At 39.3% G+C, this 21,006-nt stretch overlaps 1 protein-coding gene and 1 pseudogene across 1 annotated transcript in view; both read left to right on the top strand.

Moving 5' to 3' along the window:
* The first annotated feature begins 2,454 nt into the window (after positions 1 to 2,454).
* LOC145769008 (disabled homolog 2-interacting protein-like) overlaps positions 2,455 to 21,006 on the top strand; it is a 35,118-nt gene continuing 16,566 nt past the window's right edge. The window contains exons 1-8 of the mRNA XM_082580608.1: positions 2,455 to 2,698; positions 3,441 to 3,474; positions 4,735 to 4,845; positions 12,430 to 12,604; positions 12,937 to 13,035; positions 14,440 to 14,582; positions 14,795 to 14,965; positions 18,049 to 18,295. Coding sequence (XP_082436734.1) covers positions 2,455 to 2,698; positions 3,441 to 3,474; positions 4,735 to 4,845; positions 12,430 to 12,604; positions 12,937 to 13,035; positions 14,440 to 14,582; positions 14,795 to 14,965; positions 18,049 to 18,295 — 1,224 coding nt within the window. The remainder of the gene's footprint in view (positions 2,699 to 3,440; positions 3,475 to 4,734; positions 4,846 to 12,429; positions 12,605 to 12,936; positions 13,036 to 14,439; positions 14,583 to 14,794; positions 14,966 to 18,048; positions 18,296 to 21,006) is intronic.
* LOC145768246 (uncharacterized) lies at positions 19,806 to 20,627 on the top strand (annotated as a pseudogene).

Here is a 21,006-nt window from a genome sequence, read left to right as displayed (position 1 = left end):
GTCGTATTCTTGTGCCAGTAATCTTTGTTCTTACTTTGTAATATTTTTTGCTGATATGCGACTGCTGCTAGTGTTGTTTGTTCTGTATAGCAAGGCTGTAGAAATATCTTTATAGAAATAGGAAGAACGCACAGTTCGTGCATTGACCTAGTCTTGCGTCACGTATCATTTTGTTTGAGATGATGGCTTCTTGCAGTAGGCTACCTTATTTATGGCTTTTGACGGATGGGGTGATAATGCAGCAGTGGACCTATTGTGTTTTGTTCTTGCATATCACGCTGCTCATATCAGCAACTTACTGTTGATGTCTATAGATTATCTAGTGTTAACGGCTTTTGAGTAGCATACATGCAGGTGGTGATTAGAGATTCTGTCATGTGACATTTCAGCTGATGCTAATGCAAATAAATACATTTCAGCCTTTATCAAATTTTTCTACGTCAGTTAGGCCTATGCCTTTGTTTGTAATATCTGTATATTCTCACAAGGTTTAAGGATTTTCGAAGAATGGTTAGGTTAAGCTCAAGTAGATTTACGTCTTTTAAAAGTTCTCACTAATGATAACACGCGAATCTAAAAAAACACACCAGTAGTGTGTTTGGGGGTCAATTGTCCATATGCCTTATGTGTTATAAGGGAATATGGAGATAGGCTACAATGTCGCACGAATTTTCAAAATTTTAATGCTCAGTCTAGCGGAAAATGAGGCAAAGTGAGACGCTGGGCAAAGTGGAATAGTCAAATGTTTTCACGTTTCGTTCCGTTTGGCTCCATCTAACTCAAGAGTTTTTAACCAAGGTGCAAGTACCACTAAGAGGTGAGAGACCTGTTTCCAGGGATACGTAGATACTTAAACTGGTTGTCAATTTCAAGGTGATAAGAACAAGAAAAAGTTATAAGAGCCACTGGCCAGAAGCATTAGTTAACCATGAACTATGCCTGCAGTAAAGAAACACCAGCAGCGCAAGGGCGTGTTTCGGGAAAGTAAAATCTCTTTTAGCATTATTTGTTCCAAAAAACATAGGGAAAAGTAGTTGCCACATGCGTTAACAAAAGCGACTTCTTAGTAGCTTGGTTTTAAGCAAACTTTTTAGCTACTTCTACAAAAATGTAGCTTTGATTTGTTTACTATTGTCATGTAGCCTAGCCCACAGCGCCAAGCTATACAATACATGCAGCAGGGTTTTTATACTACGGATAAATTGTAATGTTTTGTTATTTGATAAATATGATATGATCAAAACACAAATATGATCAAACACAAGGGTATAATATTGCTAAACAAGCAACATTATTTAGCCAAACTACGCAACAAGCGACCAAAACAAAATACATTTGTTAACAATTTCTAGGGGGCAACTCCCCAAACCCTTAACTAAAGTATTTGCTTCTTCGAAACGCAATTTTTACATTTTTGACTTATTACCAATTAGAATCTTTCTTTGTCGGAAGGTACGGTGCCTCCAATGTTTTTCTAGATAGTAAGAGAATAGACGACATACCAGTGATTTCCCAAGAGGTATTGAGATAGGACAGGTTATGGAACTGAAGGCATGTTTCGGCAAGAAATTGTACAGTAACAAACTAAGTTATAGTTTTTTTGTTTACTTTTGATCATTTTTGGTCTCTCACTAAAATCAAAACAAATTTCTGATGAGAGAGCATATGTTTGTGTGGTATTTTATATTAACACCTTGAAGGCTTCATCTCCAAGATCTACTATCGTATTGCATCAAAACATTAAATCTCCGTATGATCTTCGTCGATGTAAAAATACAACCACTAGATTATTTCGGCTGGCTATATGGTTCAAGGAAAATAATAAAAATGCTGTCAATTATAGACGAATATGCCACTCTAATTAACACAGAAGACCATTGAACAACTAAGTTAATTAAGTCAGCCGCCACCTTTCATAGCTTTTCATCACTAAAAAAACATTTTTCTATCAAACTCACAATTGGAGTAACTTGCTACATCTTGCGTAAACAAATTTCATTTTTTTGTTGATTTGAGGTAAAAATATAAAATATTTCTCGAGCGTAATGACATGATTAGCACAGTTTACTATCCAGTAATAAATAATGTTAGTGAGAGCGCATAAAAAATCAGTAAGAGTAACAAATTTCAAGTGGAGGAATTTCAGCAATAGTCTTCATAAAAGAAGATTTTCACCTGGTTTTTTTGAGAACACGGTAAACCAAATACAGAACAGTTTCCTTTACGCCAGTAATAACTTTTATTGAAAAGTTATGCCTTCCTGGATTATTTATAGATTGTAGAAACTTTGCTATCTTTTCGTTAGATGTAGCATGAACAGCATCTTAAAAAGGGAGAGCAAAATGTATAAAAAGCCGTGCTTATTGACAGCATTTGGGTTTGTGTTTTCAGAGATTTATTAGGAACTATTTTATATTACCAGTTTTGTGAAAAAATTGACTCTTCTGTTCTCACATGGCGTCCTCCTCCTCATATTCCCTGCAGCATACTAATCCTTTTAGTTCCTCCAACCACAAAGCAAAGTTAAGGAAGAAGAGCTTTGAAGACGACGACTCACCTATTTTGTACCGCTGCTACACTGCCCCCCAATCTAGTCATAAGCGTTACAGTCTAGCTGTCCCTGGCACCAGCAGCATTCCTGTCATCTGCGGATCATCCGTCAGTCTCATGGGTAACGATGATTTGAACTCGCTTGAAAGTATTAATCTGCCGCGCTGTGCATCGGAAAATAATTTCGCCACGCGCACCACGAAATCAACCATTGACTCGAAGCGTAACAGCTCTCTCAAGGTTTGTTCATCGGGAGTCGTTCGTTTCGAAGATTGTTGCCTTGAAAATAAGTTTAATGTTTTTTGCATGCGGTCTACATGGCATTGACCACACAGCGTTTAGATTTCTTTTCAGGAATAATAAATGACATCATAGAAACAATATTTTAAGTTTTCTCATGAATCATGATATACTCATAGTCATTTATAATTTTATGTAGAACTAACTGTCTGAAAATGAGCCATTGTGCGAACGAGTTTAGATAAACTAGAAATTTATTGGAAGAATTTTAACAATAATTTCTACAACTTGGTAGTCTGATTATAATCATAGGCTACTTGCACGTAAAGTGATAGGATGTCGCAAATAACAAGGCCCTCGTGTTCATGCGATTCTGGTTCGACACCCGGTTTAAGTTGGTTGTTGATGAAAAATCACCCCCTTTAGCCAGGATGTAAATAATTGGTGGGCATGCAGTAGTTGCTCTTCTTTCCCTTTACTTGCATGTACTCGCAACTCGTTCCTTGTGGTGCTACGTGTGATTACAGTAGGGCACTGACGGTCATTTGCGAGGATGGCTGGACGAAAACCCTCACTGAACTTGATACTTGAAACTTTAATGTATCATTGTTTATATCACTTTTGTACTGGTTGTATTATACTTTTTGCAGTCACCGTAGTCTATTTTATTTTGTCCAAACCACGGTGAGAAAAAATGCATGTTTGTGGTCATTTAGCTGCAAAATCGTATGCGCTGCAACCAAAGTATGATACGCTGGGTCGTGTGAACCGCCTCATACCCCAGTCGGGTGGCCACTACCATCTAAGAGCCCACTTATTCCTAGTCTTTCCAGTGCTTTTTAGCCATTTGAAAAAAATAGAATGACAATTTGAAATCAACATAACTACAAAATCTAAATGTTAGCCTATTTTGTTAGAAGAAAAATTAGTTTCAAAAGTGTTTTCATTGAGCTTTTTGTACCTCTAATCACTCGTGAAACAGCAAAGATTTTGAATATTGATATTCAGTAGCGTTGATAGAGATGGTCCATGGTAAAAAACAACTTCTGTTTTATTCCTTTTTCTTAATGTAGCTATGGCCACCTAAAGATACGGCCTGAATTGTCTCATTTTGCAGAAATTTTCAGGTTTTTCTAACTTTGGGCGAACGTTTAAATAAAATTTTCTAAAAATTATATTTTTACGCTTTCTTTACTCTCTTCCCCAGATGACACAATAGGTTTTAACATCCTCACATGTTGAAAAACAAAGAAAATTTGATTTCGACGATTTTAGTCAGACTGTCAATTTTTCAATAACAGTCTAATTTTGCGTTTTCAACTTACTTTTTCTCATTTGTTACTGCTTCCCCAAGGCAACAAAAAAGTTTTATGTCATTAGAAAACCGCAAAAAGTAAGAACATCTCAAAAAATGTCAGTCAAGCACTAGCAGTAGCTGTAATCAAAATCTGAAAAATTTGACAAATCAGGCCGCATCTCCAGGTGGCCATGATGTAGCCTACGTACTCTTTATTTTTGAGGATATTGCGATTGTAATTTTAAAAGCCCGGGCTTTTCATTGGCAAATATCCCAAATCCTTTGAAAACGTCCCTGTTGACACCTTTCTTTAAAACCTGACTGGTAAAAAGGATCAACTATTTTGAAAGAAGATGCAGAGTGCTATTTGAATAAGCTAATTATTAAATCCTTGAAACATCAATTTGATACAAGGTACAATGTAACTGATATTTTTGAATTTCTTTTTATCAATAAAAGTTTTTTGAAAGTAAGAGAACACATAATTTGTAGGCTACAATGCTTACTGAAATTACTATTGAAGGTCAAAAATTAAAAAGTTGAAGTTCTGTCATGTAATCACCCCACGCGAGGTGTTCGTTTGTTGCGTTTATTTCAATTGTGACGTCATTCCATTTGTATTTACGTGATCTACATTTGATTGACAGCTCGTTATCTGTGCAGACGTTCCTCCAGCGACGCATCCCTCCCTCCATGCGAAGAGTGAAGAGTTCGAAGATGAATCACGGAAAAGAGAACAGACCGGTTATGGACATAACGTAAGACACGTCACAACAACTTAGATGTGCATGCGAAAGCAGGAATTTTAAAAATAAATTCTATTTGACTATGGGTTGCTATAGAAACCCATAAAGAATATCACTCAACATAAATTATTATCCTCGGAATGACAAAGCCTTGATAGGTTATTCCTGGTAGCTTTGCATACTTGTAGGTAGAGGCTTTTGACGCAGGGCCGGTTACCGAGATTGGCAGAGTGAAGTTTCCCATTGTTGAAGTGTTGTTGCCGGGGAATTATTCTATTAACTAGGTTCCGCTGAATAGAGAGCAGTAGCCTACTTGGTATGCGTTGCTCAAGTGTACATCACGAGAATCGAACCAGCGCCGCTTGATATTGAAGCTTCTTCGTTCACGAAGTCACTCACTAACCAACTGAGCTATCGGGGCATGCATAATTTGCAATCCACCTTGAGAAATGAATACTGCAAATTTGATACTGTATGATTATCCTGCTCCATTCTAGGTTGTCCAGCATTACAAATGCAAGATTAAGTGTAAGAAACCAAACTTTTAAGTAATCTCCAATGAAACCCTTTTTCCAATGCTCTCACTAAACTTGAAAACTGGATCGGTCTATAGCTGGTGAAGTTGTGTATTAAACAACTGTTTTGGCTTTTGAACTTCCACAGATTATAAGAAATTGGTTTAGTGCTTTGCCGATTCCAATAAGTTAACAAACCAGTTAAGCGTTTTTTAACACAAGTGATGAAGCTGGAGACTTGTATTTAATTCGGTTTTCATTTTACGATCGACACACATTGTAATTAATTGAAGCAACATAAGTGTCCCCATCCCGTTAAAAACCTTATCGTGTTTATTAGCTTTTGCTTTGCTCTGATTGGCGCTTGTGGCGGTGATTTTTTACTTTTTTCTTTTTACTGATTTTTAAAGAGCCACCAATTATCAAAAAATTGAGAAGGATTCGCAATGCAAAATTTTGGAAAGTTTATAAATCGCTGTTCTGAACAAAAAAAACTTCATATTGCACATTCTTCAAACTTTAATAAAAAGAGCTTCACGGTTTTGTCAGTAGAAGCAAGACTGTCATCAAGTCCGCTGTGTTGCTTGGATGGCTTGAAATTTTAGCTCGTATATTATGCCAACAGTAGCGGATCTAGAAATAAAATCTGGAGAAAGGAGATCAACGTTCCGACAAATTAAAATTTTGTAAGAAAAATGGACAATATAAAAGTTGACGTTCCATAATAGCAAAGAGCTTAGTTGGAATGTAGGGCCTTGCCATGGATTGTTTGGAATGTAAGGCCTCAGAAAAATGTCACAAATTTTATTTCAGTTAGCTCACTTTTTGTGTATTTAATGGTCCATTGAGTTATGACACACACTTTGTGTTTGACTACACTTATCCCAGCCAGATTTCTGCCGAAGTTGAAGTTAAAAGTTTTAGTTCTAAAAATGAAGTTAAATTTCAAGTCATTTTATGACGGCATAAGGATTTCAATAGTTTAATTATTTTTTTAAGAAGTATGTGATCAGGGGAAGGTATGTATACTTTGAGCAGAGTGAGACGTCGGACACATGACATACTTATCTATTTTTGAATATGAATTTGTTGTTATTCATGAGATTATATTCTGTCATAGCATGCGTCACGCATCGATTGTGATGCATGAATAAGTGAATTACATCCGCCAGCCTGCCTCTGCTTCTCAATAGAAAGGCTTGCTGCCAGCGTGTGTTGTTCACGTTAGATTGTATTATCATTGTTCGACGTTGGATAGGTTTATACGTGCAGTTAAACAGTAATCTGCCTTCTTTGCTTCCTGGGATTGTGATAATACAGTAGAAATGTTAGGTTGTGTTTAGACTTCAGCGTAAGAGATGTTGAACGTAAAGTTTGTGATGAATGGTAGTTTTGCCTCTGTTCTTGTGGTTCAAAGGAGCTCTTGCGTTTTTCAAGGTTAATTGCACTGAAATGTGCGGTGCAACATCTGGGACTACAGGCACGCGAAAGTTTATTTGATACTTGAAATACTACGCAGGATACTAGAAATTATATTTAAAAGGTGGCTTTAGAAGAATTAGAATGTGTTTACCTTTTCACTAGCGCAATGTTGTGTCTTCAAGGTTCGACGGTAGAAGAAAATCTCTGCTTTTCACTATTAAACTGCTTTGGGTGAGTTTCGATCAATGTCCCTAGTTTCGATTCAGAGACAGCCTAGTAACCACCACTAGGTTGAAGAATCTATCACGTTTATGTATAGTCAAAAACGCTTTTATTGTTTGTTTTATTCAAGAAATCTTTGCTGTTCGTTGTTCATGCAGCCGCTGCTTTATCCTATATCATACTATAGGCTGCAATAGACGTTGCAGCAGCGCCAAGATTGATTGATTGATTTGTTTGCTTTTTTGAGAGCTTAATCCTGGCAGTTGGTTCATGGCATACTTGTAAAGGCTTTGAGCCACTGACGCAAGGCCGATCTCGAGTTAGACAAAGTGAAATTTCCGTTGGTTAAAGTGTTGTCTGTAATGTAAATTATTTCCCACCAGGTACCGCTGAACAGACCTCGTCCTTAAAATGCGTTGTTTAAGTGCAAATTGTTTGACTTCTTCAAATTATGAGTTAACAGCTATCGCGATACTTACAGCAGCCTAAACTCAAAAAAGCGTTTTTTGCATTGCTTTAAAAATTAACTGCTTTTTCTTCTTTCGTATGAGACAGGATTGTTTAGATTTTAGGGTAGGTGGTGGAAAGGCAGGTGAGTGTAGCTTCGTTTAGTTCTTGTATACCAGGGGCGTCCAACCCGTGGCCCGCGAGAAGATTCTGGGTGGCCCGCGTGATATTTTTCGAAATGACATATTATATAATCAACTCAATTGCCAACGTAATTTATGGCGAACTTACATTCCAATAAATTGGCATTTATTGTTTGCTTTCTTTCTCTATTACTCTATAATCCCTGGTGCATGGGGTGCTCAACTGTTCAAGTTAATTTTATTGTATCACAATGCACATTGGTTACGCATCACATTTTCCACATTGTTGCGTCCACCCTTTTCCACATAATAGTACTGGTGCTTCAAGAGTCAGTCAATCAGCAGTATTTCTTGCTTTTAGCGAGAGAAGTTCAAAACTTTCTATTGCTAGAATTTTACAAAAAAAATTGTTTCTTAAGAAAAAGATCAGAAGATTCATAGATTGGCAGTTTTCGTGACATCATTCGGCAGCACTTACTTGTGCGAGCAAGTTTTTCGTGGATGAACCTAGGGACAGCCGGACAATACATTACGGGACGCGCAACTCCGCTGTTCTGGCAACATCAGAAGGGTCAATTGCCAATTTGCCATTTTGTTAACTTTGCTGCTGGCTTGCTTTCAACTAAAAACCTTAAACCACTTTAAAACCAACTTCACTCTTCTTATATAACCCATAAAATTTACAAGCACATTTCTAAGATTAGAATTTGGGTGTGAGGGTTTTAATTAGAAATTATCAGACAGTCATTTTTAAGATTACAAATTAGCAGTAAATACTCAAGTGGCCCGCGCAACCATTCGTAAACTACATGTGGCCCTTTGGCCAAAAAGGTTGGACACCCCTGTTCTATACCATGCATTCCATTTGGTGCCTTGTAAATGGGACATTCAAGAATGACATGGTCAGCAGTTTATTCCACCGCGTCGCACTCGCAGGCCGATAAGAGAGCCAAATCCCGCTTGTAGATATTGGAATGGAAGCGGCCGACTTCTGTTTGAATTCTGTTGAGCTTGACCCAAGTCGGCCGGGGCACGTCCATACCAGCAGGGGGTGCGCCACCGGGTGAGGTTTAAAACCATAAAGTTTGGCATCGGTGGCACACAATGCAGTGTTCCAAATGTCTTCCATATAATGTGCTGCACTGGTGGTATGATCACTGAAAGGCTGTAATAACTCAAGAGCACTTAGTAAAAGGGGGTGTCTTGACTTTAATCGCCGGAAAGATTCCTGAAGTGGGACGCTGAGTTTTGCGCAGGGCAAGTGGTCAGGATTTTCTGCCCAGCAAACCAGGCATATAATCTCTCTTTCGGCAAAGCTCAGCAGGTTGAATGCCTTCAAAGGTTAGTAAGTACACTATTGGAGTAGGGAGCAGGCATCCAGTCTCATCCAGTACGCAACGCGTCGTTGATTGGCTGGTCGATGAGGTCGGTATGGGCACCAGGCAGGGGCGCAATATTTAGTGGTGGGGTGGACCTAAGCCAGGGTTGCAGTGCAATAGGTGTCAGCACTTGTACCCCAAGCTGCGCCTGCCAAACGACGCGAGATGATAGCTTTTTGCATAGTGATTTTAGAATGGTCACGGTGTGTGAGTCCATGTCGAGTGATACTCCGAGGTATGTAGGCTCTGGGCAAGACGGCAAAATCTTGCCGTTGATGGTCACTTTCAGACCACGTTTTGCCTTCCTGTTGTTGAGATGGAACCCTGCCGTCACTGTTTTACTTTCGTTGAGCTTCAGTTTCCATTCATGGAAGTATCTGTATAGTCGTAATGTATTGGTTCAACGTCGTTTCTAATGATTGCCAGTCTTTCGCAAAGTGCAAAATGGCCAGGTCATTAACGTATGAATATTTGTTAGATGTTGTAGATCGTGCATCGCAGGGATGGAGAAAACACGTGGGCCTCGTGGGCCTGGGCCCACCTACTTTATTTTCTGGGTGGGCCTGGCCCACCCACTTGTAAAAGCCAAATTTCTTTGAAAAGGTAGCGAAAACGGCAAATTAGAGAAGGAGTTCCAAAAAAAAGCTCTTCACTCATTTGATACACACTAGTTTGATTACACAGGTCAACAAAAACATTTTGGCACAAAAGGTGAGAGTCAATTTAGAGTATTTTAGGGCCCCTGATTCCAAACATGCACTTAGTTTTTTCGAATTTTCGAAACTACCAGGAATTGAATTTCGAACCAAGATTACGTTCTTCCTTAACAAGGATAAAATTTTAAGCAGCTACTTCATTGAAGAACACAACTTTGTATTCTGTAATTATATAAATGACCTTCGTACCTTGATGGGTGTTGCTCAGTATAAAAGGCCTACCATAATAAAGAATTGCGTTTGTTCATCGATGGCTTTGTTTTGCTTATTCGTCTAGTTTGTTAAGCAAAACAATGTATGCATTTTGTTGTTTGTACTTGGTAGCTTAGTTAGTAAGTCTGATACTGTTGAAGTCAACAATATATTAACACAAAGCACAAGTTATATATTCTACATCTTAATTGTGTCCTAAGGCTGGCTTTATGTCGTATTTTGATTGTTACTAGGCCAGTAAACGTTAAATAGCCGTTTGTTTGGGTTGTAATCAACGTGATTGGTTCCAAATAGCGTTTATAAAACTCAGAAACGCACCTGGGATTACTTTCAGTTTTGTCTATATAATAAACGACACGACGTTAAATCTATAGGGGCTCAAAATTGCAAAAAAAATGTTTTCGTTGTAGGCTATCTCAAAAATTAGAGCAAATTGGAAAAAATAAGTGCATTTTCGGAATCAGGGGCCTCGAAATACCCTAAAATGACTCTCACGTGCCGTGCCTTTTAAAAAAAAAAATTTTGTTGGCCTGTGAATGATGAAATCTAATCTTCAAACTTTTCTGTTGAGCCCAACTGTTGATGGGCAGCACATGTGGGTGTGGTTGCGTGTGTGATTGGTGGAGTAATCTATAAATGAATCTAATTGTTCTCTAAGGTTAAAACACTATTAACATTACAAATTATGCAGTGCATGCATGTAGGCCTACTGTATAATGCTGCAGATTATCTCTCCCAGGATGGTATTATAACTGTGTGTGTATTTTGCCTTTTTATTTGTGTGTACATCGCCATATTTTACACAGAGCTATAAAGCAATTTAATGATTTTGTAATTTGTTTGGCCAAATCGGGCATAAAAACGGAAATTTTTTGCTAGTTGGTACAAAAGGCAATCATGAAAACACAATGTATAAACGATTTGAAGTGTTAAAAATGCAGCAATGTTATGGGGGTCTGGGGGGCGAAGCCCCCCCAGAAGTTTGATTAACTTTGAATGCTACGCCTTTGGGCCCACCTACTTTTAAAATGGTTCCTCCATCCCTGGCATATAGGTGTAGAAAAGGAGGGGTGCCAAGACTGATCCTTGTGGGACATCGGTTTCGAGGCGTCATAGTCTACTAAGTTTTTCGCTTCCGGTGGTAAAGGTAAAACTTCTGTTGTGGATGAGTTCCATGATCATTTTAGCCAACTGCTATCAAACGGCTATGAATGAGAATAAAATTGAAAAAGTCCTACACACAACTGAAAAATGTTCTTTTGAAGCAATTCTATGCAAAAAATAAATTAAAAATACCCTATCCCTGAAAATACCCTACAAAAATTTTGTAATTATGCAGGTAAAACACAATTTCTTTGTTGAGCTCGCTTTTTATTGTTGCATTGTGACATCATAAAGCCACTGCAAATTTGATTGTTTTTTTAGAACATTTCCGCAGTTAAGGAGCAAAATGGTTGGAACGCGTGGTTAATCTAATCAAGAAATATAGAGCCCAAAATGTAGATGCTAAATTCACGTTCAGCTAAACAAGCGTTTCAAAAGCTATTGATTGATTGAATCTTTATCCTCGGACTGGGAAAGCTTCTTGCAGAGCTTAATCCTGGCAGTTTCGCATACTTGTAGAGGCTTTGAATCACTGACGCAGGCCCGGTCATCGAGATTGACAAAATGAAGTTTCCGATTGTTGAAGTCTTGTTGCCGGGAAATTATTCCATCCATTAGATGCCGCTAAATGGAGAGCAGTCCTTAGAATGCGTTGCTCAAGCGCACACCCCGAAAGTCGAACCAGCGCCGTTTGATCTTGAAGCTTCTTCGTTCCAGAAGTCACGCGCTAACCAACTGAGTTATCGGGGCGGACTAACTATACTGTCTTCATCTTCAGTGCTATAAATATAAGCATATTTATAGCCCAGCCGGGGGGGTTGAGAAGCAGTAAATACGGCCTTGCGTGATTTAAGCTATTGATTATTAAGCTTCTGTAACAGCTTTTTTCAACCATCAAAAACAATCAGCAGACTAAAATGAGTGGGTCTCTAAACAGTCGTGGTCCCCTCGGCCAGAGAGCACGTAAGGCGGTTAACACGACCCTCTCCTCCTGCTCCTAGCTTCAGATTAAACTGACAGAAGTACAATCATCCATAGCCTATGATACAAAAAAAATATTTTTTCTTAAACAAGACATTCATTTCTTTCAAGTTACATCTATCTAAAGAAATATCTTGAAAAAATGAACAAAAAACTCTACTTCAGGAAGATATCGATCAATGCTAATTAATCCATAATTGCCAATTCGACATTTAAGTCTATTAAAAAATTGTATCTTATTCATTGAAATTACTGCATGAAATATTTGACAACTCTGATAACTCCTGGATTGTTACAGAAGATAATTCATCAAGTTACTCAGTTAATGCCACAAAAAATATTTCTTGCTTTAAACATCACTTGCATTTGCTCTAAATGCATCTGAGATCACTGACATTGACTCCACTATCAAACTGAAATATCAGATAAAGTTGAACGAAAATTTATCTCGCAGGTCATTGATGGCCCAAAGCAGTAGTCTTCGTAACGCTGAGGTGGAACTCCCATTCTTCATGCCCGCCATTGAATCACCTGACGTCATTGATTTATCAAATTGTGCAACCGAATTTAAAGGAGCTCTCGTGCGCTCTTTACACCAAAGCATACTAGGAAAGGACCACTGTTTCGAGGTGATATCCTGCAAAGCGACTTCTTTATTTTGTCGTTGTCACGCATTGTGAAGTTTGCAAGAATTTTTTAGATCCGATTCCTACAAATGTAACCCACTTAACGTTGTTCAGTACTAACGCTGGTTACTCTAACGTTGGAATGAATAATTGTGATAGAATTTATTGTTAACGTTTCTATCCAATAACAGTGAAATGTGCTTCCTCAATGCATAACCTATGTAACTTCTTAGAGTTTACAATTCGCCTGTATCGTTGCACATCGCCATGTGATATTGCATACACTTTAAAGGCGCTTAGCTTTAAATTAGAACATTTATCAGATTAGTATGCAGATAATGCTTGGGGAGACTTCAAGATTTTTCGGGTGTGCCTCTGCTGGTGAACGGGAAGCGTGGATTGAAAAGATAAAGCGAGCAATTGACCCTACCTTGGTGAGGAAGGAACGTTATGCTGAATAGTTGGCTTGATTTGATGTCGTTGCAGTGACGATCGGTGAGGGAAAGCAAGGAAAGCAGTGCTTACCTTAGCAAAAACTATGCAAAATATAATGACTAACTTCTAGGTTTAACTTATTATTTTTATCACGTCTATTTTAACTTGAAAATTACTGTATTAGTGACTAGAATTACTCGTAACGGTTGTGAGTAGTCTAAGTCCTCACCAAACCGCATGTCTTGCCTATAAATGCCAATTGACGCAAACGCTTCTGTCAGAAACAATCATTGAGGCTCCAGGTAAGCAACTATCAAACTTGCTTTCCCAGATTCAAAAATGTCAAAAAACGCCTTCGTTTTAACCAATCCTCACCCGTTTTGCAAAACGTCACCAGCTGCTTAGCCAATCAGATGTGTTATGGTTATGGTAGGTTAGTTGTGCTTTCCCAGTGACGTCAATGCGTACATTCGCTAGAGCGACTAGACTAACTCGTCAGAATGGTATCTCGTCACGGTACACGCACAGCATCATAATGCCAATAAGCTTGTTGCTGTTTTTTGATGTCTCCTCGCCATGTACTTTAGCCTACTGTACTAGCTTTCATAGTCATGCCTTTGCCCTTTTTACAGCGTTGATATAACGTTACTTCGCCAATGAACGTTCAAGTGCGGATGCAATATTTAGTTTGTTAAGCTTCTATACGCAGGAGGCAAACTTATCCAGCTTTTTGTACAAATTGCTTGCGGTTGTAATGTTTAGGCCTAAGTGTTAGTTTTTGTAGTGTAGGCTTAACTGAATATCTGAGAATGAACATTCATGACGAATTAAACATTTAGACAACTATTATTCCATGTCTAACACAGGATTTTGGTCCTGCAACGTTAAAATTAAGATTGTTCATGACTTCTAAACATTAAATGGATGTATAATCACGGCATAGGCGAAGCACAATTTGAAAGATTTTTATTTTTGATTTGTTTTGGAAATGCTCTCAGAGCGCACCAAATTGGAAGTGTTTTTCAAAAATTTCTGGGGGAGGCCCTCCAGACCCCCCGCTGGAAGTGTTGCCTTCGGCAACACGCCTTCGGGCTTCGCCCAACGGTTACGCCCTTCGTGCCTACTACCTTGCTGCAGCATATTTCCAAGTTGCTTTCCCAACGGTTTAAGCCACCGAACGTCACTGTAGTCGTTGGCATGGCTTTGTTTTAACTACTTCCTTCAATTGCGCTTATCCCATGATCGAGTCACAATTATTCGATTAATCAGAGCAGAACGTTAATTATTTGAATAGTCGGTATGCGGCAATTGCTCTTTGGTTTGTGCCAGATGTGCTAAATACGTCAGTGAAAGTGGCTGAACAAAAAAATTCTGGTCATTTCGCTCACTTCATATCCTAACAGGACAATAGTCACCGCATGGAGTACCAGCTGACACTCTTTATCCAAGAGGCTAAAGGGGTTACAACCAAGAAGAAATATTTTGGAGAAATCTGTCTCGATAGAAAGCTCTGCGCCAAAACAACATCAAAGTCCAAAAATGACTGGTCGGTTGTTCTTTGTTTTTCGTCGAATTAGTAGCCTACTACTGCATGTTGATTTTGTGTTATCAGTTTTACTAGACATGGAATTTATAATGCGCATTATAATCTTAGTTTTTCTCTGTACCTAGATCGGCCTCAAGTCCTAGTCTTGCTCTCAAAAAGCTTTTAATGCTTCAGCTATATTATGTTTCATTGAATATTTATCTTCAACGCAGCACACTATTCTGGGGAGAACAATTCGAGTTTTCTTCTATGCCCAAAATCCAAGATGTAACTGTACATTTGTATAAAGACTCAGATAAGAAGAAAAAGAAAGACAAAGATTACATGGGGTTAGTGAACCTCCCGGCTGCATCCCTGACCGGTCAACAAACGCCTGAAAAGTGGTAAGTGCTGACTAGACTGCAATGTTTGCTTTTAGTTTTCATATTTTTATTTTAATAAAAAAAAAAACGATATTGTCGTCTGTTGCCCAATTGATGTGTGAAGCTTCAGTACTCCACAGTCTACATTGTGGACTTTTTGCTACCTAGTCTATTTTCGATCTATTGTTTGCATTTCATCCCGTTTGTGTTGGTTTGTGCCATTGAAACATATCAACACAGGTCATGCCAACGTGCAAGCTTTAAATATGACTTGAAGTTCATCTGTTGCACTTCAAAGAAGTCAGAGTCGATAGCATGTGTTAGTCTAAGAAGTAGTTGGTAAATATAGCCGTTGTGTATTGTAGACTACAATGTGTGTGATTTTACCTTGCTTTTGTAATACTGTTACCATGCAAATATTGAAATAGATTTTGGCACTTGTGCTTTGATTCCAAACAACATCTGGAAGTACTAATAACAGGAAAAGTTTTGTCATATTTTTAAAGCAAAACTTAGAGTTTTGTAGTGATTTGAATTCACTGACTATATTTTTGCAATTTTGTTTCTCAAGTTTACCGTATTTGAAAAAATATAAAGCATGTTTTGGCTAGAATTCTATCCCTCGTGGCCGCTCAAACAACTACAAGTCGTGTTGGGATTCAAGGTGTGAAATTTTATTCAGCTCCCATCTTCGCGCCGGATCAGGTGCTGCCTCCAATTCAGAAGCAACAACACTGCTTGATCGGTTGTACTCACGGAGGATAGAGCGATGGAAAGACACTGTCAACACTACCGACTTTACACACTTTGACCAGATGGCATGGAGCATTGTCAACAACCTTACAGGAACCTCAGCACACTCGCGCCGCCGATGTCTCGTCACTGCCAATAATATCGCATTAAAACTAGTGAAAAACGGGACCTATAGAACAGGCGACCGCAAGTTCTCCTAACTTGTAAAGAGGGAAGCGTCTGATCTCTGGAAAGTTCCAACACCAGACAAGGAAAGCATTTTCGGTGATTTCACATCGGAAGAGTTCACCGCTGTCCTCCAATCAAATAAGATCAGTAAGGTCCCTAACCCTGACAACATCTGCCTTAAATTTCTTCATACTGGCACTGCTATGAAGTCTTGACTGTGCAAATTCTTGTCTTCCTGCTGATGGCAACTCAAAATCCCCAAAATCTGGAGACGAGACAAAGTAGTCGCGATCCTTAAGCCTCACAAACCATAAAAGGATCTGAACAGCTACCGACCTATATGATGCTACATCTGTACTCTGCACCCCTTTTAAAATCCGATTGTCTCATCTACACTCGTCTAACCAATTGTAGATCCACTCCTGTCCCAGGAACAAGCTGATTTTCGACGTAGAAGATCTACAGTAGACCAAGTCACTCTCATGACTCAAGATATTGAAGACTGCTTTGAGGCAAAGAAAATGACCGGTTCTGTGTTTTACGACCTCACAGCCGCCTACGACACTGTATGGCACCAAGGCCTCACCTCCAAACTGCTCCTAGTCAGGCACATGGTCCGCATGATCATGGAGCTCGTTTACAACAGAAGCTTTACCCTCACCACCGGAAGTGGTAAACTAAGCAGGTTACGACGCCTTTAAAATGTCGTCCCTCAGGGATCTGTACTAGCTTTTCTTCTGTTTAATATCTACACCCATGACTTGCCAAACACAATATCCGCAAAGTAAGCCTATGCCAACGATGGTCATTCTACACTAGTGAAATGATTGAAAAATATTAGAAGGAACTCTAAACCAGGATATGTCGACACGTTAGGCATACCTCCAGAGATGGAGAATGAAGCTCAGAAAAACCAGAACAGTGACGACAGCTTTTCATTCAAACAACCGGGAACAGAAGCGTGAGCTCAAGATTTACACCGATGGAAAAACCCTGTCTTTCTTCCCAAACCCTAAACATCTGGGAGTAGTCCTGGACAGGTCTCCCACTTACCGTCAACTTGGAGTCACTACGCAAAAAGATCTCAACACGCACAGCATTGCTAAAGCGACTGGTCGGCTCTGGATGGAGAGCCGGTGTTGACACTCTGCGCATTGCCACCATCGCGCTAGTTCATGTTCCATAGCAAAATACTGCGCATCTGTTTGGAGCCGCAGTGTCCACTGTCATCAAATTGACACTACCATACAAAATGATGCCTTGCGTATCGTGATTGGATGTCTGCGACCTACACCACCGGGTAATCTTCCTGTCCGTGCAGGCATCCAACCACCAGAGCTTCGTGACGAAGAAGCCATCATGTCTCTTTCTCGCAGCGCTATAAACCCCAACCACTTGCTCCGCTCAAGTCTCTAGGAATATGTAAGCGAGCAACCCCGGCGACTAAAATCTAGACAGCCATTTGTACAGGCCTTACCACTCTTGATGAAAACTGTTAAAGACCAATCCATCAATGCGGCTACCTGGGCGGATTACCAATTGAGCTCGGAGTCAGATATCCCTGCTTGGAGTGTAAGAAGAACTCCTCAAAACTCCAAAGTTTCATCTCCGACACCGGCCCCCACCTAACCGCAATGCTCTTGCCAAGGAAGGCCTGGGTGCGGCTCAACCACTTGTGCACTGGTATTGGACTATGCCTCTCCAACATGCACACATGGGGAATGGCTCCATTCGTGATCTTTGTGCCAAGTGGGAACAAACCGCAGACCAGCACACCATCTGCTACTCCGCCATCTATCATTCGCCAAATGGTGTGAGTGGTCTGCGTGAACTGGACATCTGCTTCAGCTCGACATCCGCCCAAACATCTTGACCGAGCCGCCACCACTGCTCAAGAGCGGTAAAAGACCGAGCCCCTCGACCCTTAGAGTGGTGAAGAAGGTTCATACGCAGAAGAAGCAGAAGCCTAGAGTTCTAAATCAAAATTTCATCAGCCGCAGTCGTTACTTCAGGTTCACACGTTGGCAAGGCCTGTGTTTACAGTATATGTGCTATTGCAAGTGTATGCTTTTTTTCTACTTAGCCTATTTATGCCATTGTTTAGTTGCTAGTGCAAATGTGCAATATGAATTATCGGTGTTCGAACAGTTTATAAGCAAAGCTCTCAATACTTAATTTTTTAGGTATACATTATCAACACCTAGTGGAAATAACAAAACCAGAACCGGTGAGGCTCTTGCTTTACGAATTAAAGCCAACTACATGTCAGTAAAAGTCCTGCCTATTGATCAATATACGGCTCTCCAAGAATACATTTCCAAAAATTACTTGAACATATGCCGAACTTTGGGAAATCATATCTCCGTGGCACGCAAGGGCGAAGTAGCAAGGACATTGGTTCATATAATGCATGGCACTGGCCATATGAAGGTTCGTGACTAACAATATTGAAGACTGAGGTATCCCTTTAACATGTGCATAGATGATATAACTAATTTTTCACTTTAAATTTAAACGTCTTTTTGCTGTAGGCCTACTACCGCTCAAAATGTTTTGACACGTTTGTATGGTAACATGGCACAAAGAAAAACAGGAAAGTTCCCTTTTTGATATTTTTTTTATGTTTGTCGGCTAGCATCAGTCGTTAGTTGCTCTACAATGGACGTTATATATCAGGGGTTTTCAACTTAAGGGTCCATGGACCTCTAAGAGTCCATTGTGATTTATGGAAGAAGTCCACAAGGTTTTCCTGTTAAGTAATTCCTTCGCTGCTGACTGCGACTGGTGATAGCCTCTGGTGGAGCTTTGCACGATGTAGTCACGTTAATTTTTGTCTGCTTTTTAAAATAGAATTTGGCATCCAGCGATTCAAAAGATTAAAACATTGGCCTGGAAAACCACTGACTTAAATGCGTTGAGAGACCCTACTATAAAAGACCGTTGCATACCAAAAATATGTATAGGCTACTTAGCCTAGGTACCTTTCTTGCTTGCTGAATTAGTGCAAGCTTTGAATTTGTGTGTAGGCTATTGCCTATTGCATATTGCCTGTATTGTCAAAAAGTTTCATTGCAACAACCTTCGGAAATTCTAAGTGTAGCAGTTAGGGCACGTCATGGTCGAGCTCATAAAGCAGTGACCTTGTATTGATTATATCGTTATTCTAAAATCTTGATAGTTTTCAACCCTAGAGTTGTTGATGTCCCTGATTAACCCTACGCATCAAGCACATTGAAATCTAGCTATTTTTCAAAATAGACAAGTCTATCGGAATCCTCCATTCACAGGCCAACAAAATCTTCCTTTTTTTCAGAAGGCATGATATGTTGAATCAAATTAGGAAGTATATCAGGGGCCATGAGTCCAAAAATGCCATTGCTTTTGCTGAATTGGCTCTAGTTTTTGAGCTATTGCTTCTTCATACATACCATGAAAAGTTAGAAATGTATGCTATTGCTAGTGAGTAATATAGGTTAATAAAAACTGAAGCCATGTGAAGCAGCTATTTAGTTTTGCCCTAATGTTGAGTTGTCTGGCAAAAATTTCTCGCTTGGGAGGTAAATAAGGCCTTAGATTACTTTATCATCTTCCATCAAGCACTAATATCAGCATTATAGCGCACTGATAAGGCAATAATTAGTTTTATCCTGAAAATTATCAGTTAAAGGCTATTTTGCAGAATAGACAGCTTACGCTAATTTATCCTCCCACTTGACCTGAAAAATTATGTCAAATGACAGGTACCTCTTCACCGACGACGTAAGCTCAAAATTAACATGCTTTTTAAAGTCAGGATATACTTTAGAAAAGTTTACCGTAAGCCATGACTTATAAACCAGAATAATGGAGGTTATTCATTGACGGCTCCAAAATAAGTTTGCATGTGTTCCAATTGGCCACTCAGTCGTTTTAAAGGAACTCTACCAAACTGTAAAGATGGTCCTGAAGGAACTTTCTTATACTGAGCATTACTAGGAGATATTCTCTGATTTGAAAATGGCCAACTTTCTCTTGGGACAACCAGGCGGCTACACTAAGTATCCCTGCTTTATTTGTTATTGGGATAGTCAGGCCACTGATCAACACTGGATTAAAAAGGCATGGCCCATACGTGAACAGCTTGTGCACGGAGATAAAAAGATTGTAAATGAACCTTTGATAAGTTGTGATCGCATCATTTTACCCCCATTGCACATCAAATTCGATTTGATGAAACAATTTGTCAAGGCCTTAGATAAAGATGGTGCTTGTTTTGATTACCTGTGCAAAGTATTTCCTGGTCTGAGTATTGAAAAGCTGAAAGGAGGAATTTTTGATGGCTCACAAATATGAAAATTAATTAAAGATCAGGTTTATCCATCACATATGACTGAAGTTGAGAAGGCAGCCTGGCACTCTTTCGTTGCAGTTGCAAAAGGATTTCTTGGAAACACAAAAGCAAGCAACTATGAGGATCTCGTAGAAGTGATGCTTACGAACTTTCAAGCTCTTGGATCAAGGATGAGCATAACATTTCACTATCTATTCAGTTACTTGGGTCGCTTCCCTGAAAACCTCTGAAATATGAGTGAGGAACTAGGTGAAAGGTTTCACCAAGATATCAAAGTAATGGAAGAGAGATATCAAGGTAGATGGGATGCTGAGTTACTCACATGATGGCAGATTACTGCTGGTGCCTAATGCGAAGCTCTCCACAACGAGACTACAGGCGAAAGTCGCAAAGAGGACTTTCCTGCATATGACTTCAAGCAAATTTGAGTAGCCCAAATAAGTAGAGTCGCATCTAAGAACTTCACTAATGCACATCCTGAGATGAATATATTTCTTCTTAAAGTGTTTTGCTTTGAATACTCTGTGGTTTATGAAAAACATTGATTGCTTGTTCATTTCGTCTGTTTTTACAATTTGTCGTCTTTCTTCTGTAGGCTTAGGCATACTTGGTTTGTTATACCAAATTACTGCTATTTATTGTTCACTTCAAGCAAGTTTTAATGTGGTATTGATTGATTGATTTGAATTTTTATCCTCGGACTGGGAAAGCTTCTTGAAGAGCTTAATCCTGGCAGTTTCGCATGCTTGTAGAGGCTTTGAATCGCTGACGCAGGCCCGGTCGCGAAATTTTTTTTCCCACGAGATTTTTG

Source organism: Aplidium turbinatum, chromosome 4 (genome assembly GCF_918807975.1).
Source record: "Aplidium turbinatum chromosome 4, kaAplTurb1.1, whole genome shotgun sequence".
In the NCBI taxonomy this organism is placed as follows: Eukaryota; Metazoa; Chordata; class Ascidiacea; order Aplousobranchia; family Polyclinidae; genus Aplidium; species Aplidium turbinatum.
Note: the sequence above shows the minus strand (reverse complement) of the source record. Positions and strands in the feature narration are given on the sequence as shown.